Source organism: Cystoisospora suis (assembly GCF_002600585.1).
Source record: "Cystoisospora suis strain Wien I chromosome Unknown contig_2629, whole genome shotgun sequence".
NCBI lineage: Eukaryota > Apicomplexa > Conoidasida > Eucoccidiorida > Sarcocystidae > Cystoisospora > Cystoisospora suis.
In genome coordinates this window covers 1-338 of record NW_027155427.1, presented here as the reverse complement: position 1 = coordinate 338, position 338 = coordinate 1, and the positions used below count along the sequence as shown (strand labels likewise).

The 338-nt window shown below is 59.8% G+C and overlaps 1 protein-coding gene across 1 annotated transcript; it reads right to left on the bottom strand.

Moving 5' to 3' along the window:
• Positions 1–148: 148 nt before the first annotated feature.
• On the bottom strand, positions 149–313 carry CSUI_005424 (uncharacterized protein; the record flags this gene model as incomplete). Its single annotated transcript, XM_068065600.1, has 1 exon — positions 149–313. A coding segment is annotated over one exon (162 nt), but the record flags the coding sequence as incomplete, so codon positions are not given.
• Between the last annotated feature and the right edge of the window lie 25 nt (positions 314–338).

Here is a 338-nt window from a genome sequence, read left to right as displayed (position 1 = left end):
TCACCTTAAACCACTACCTTCGGCGAAGAACCTAGGTTGTCGATCTAGCCTTTTCGGCGGCTAATTCGGCGTTCTGGCAGTCCAGTTCGTGTGCGGCACCTCCGGTGAGGGTCCCTAGCCTTTCCGACCTCCTCTAACTTTGCAGGGTACCTCCCTGCCGTCGATCTTCTACTCGGGGCTTCTTGGGGCTCTATGGCCCGGGCGGCGAACAGCTGATCTTCGCGCCCGCGGCCTCTCCGAGGGTCGGGGGTGTACCGTTGTACCCCCCTCGGAGTGCTCTGCCTATTCAAAGTCCTATCTTGCGCGGTTCTAGCCGTTTCGTGCACTTTCCAACCTCC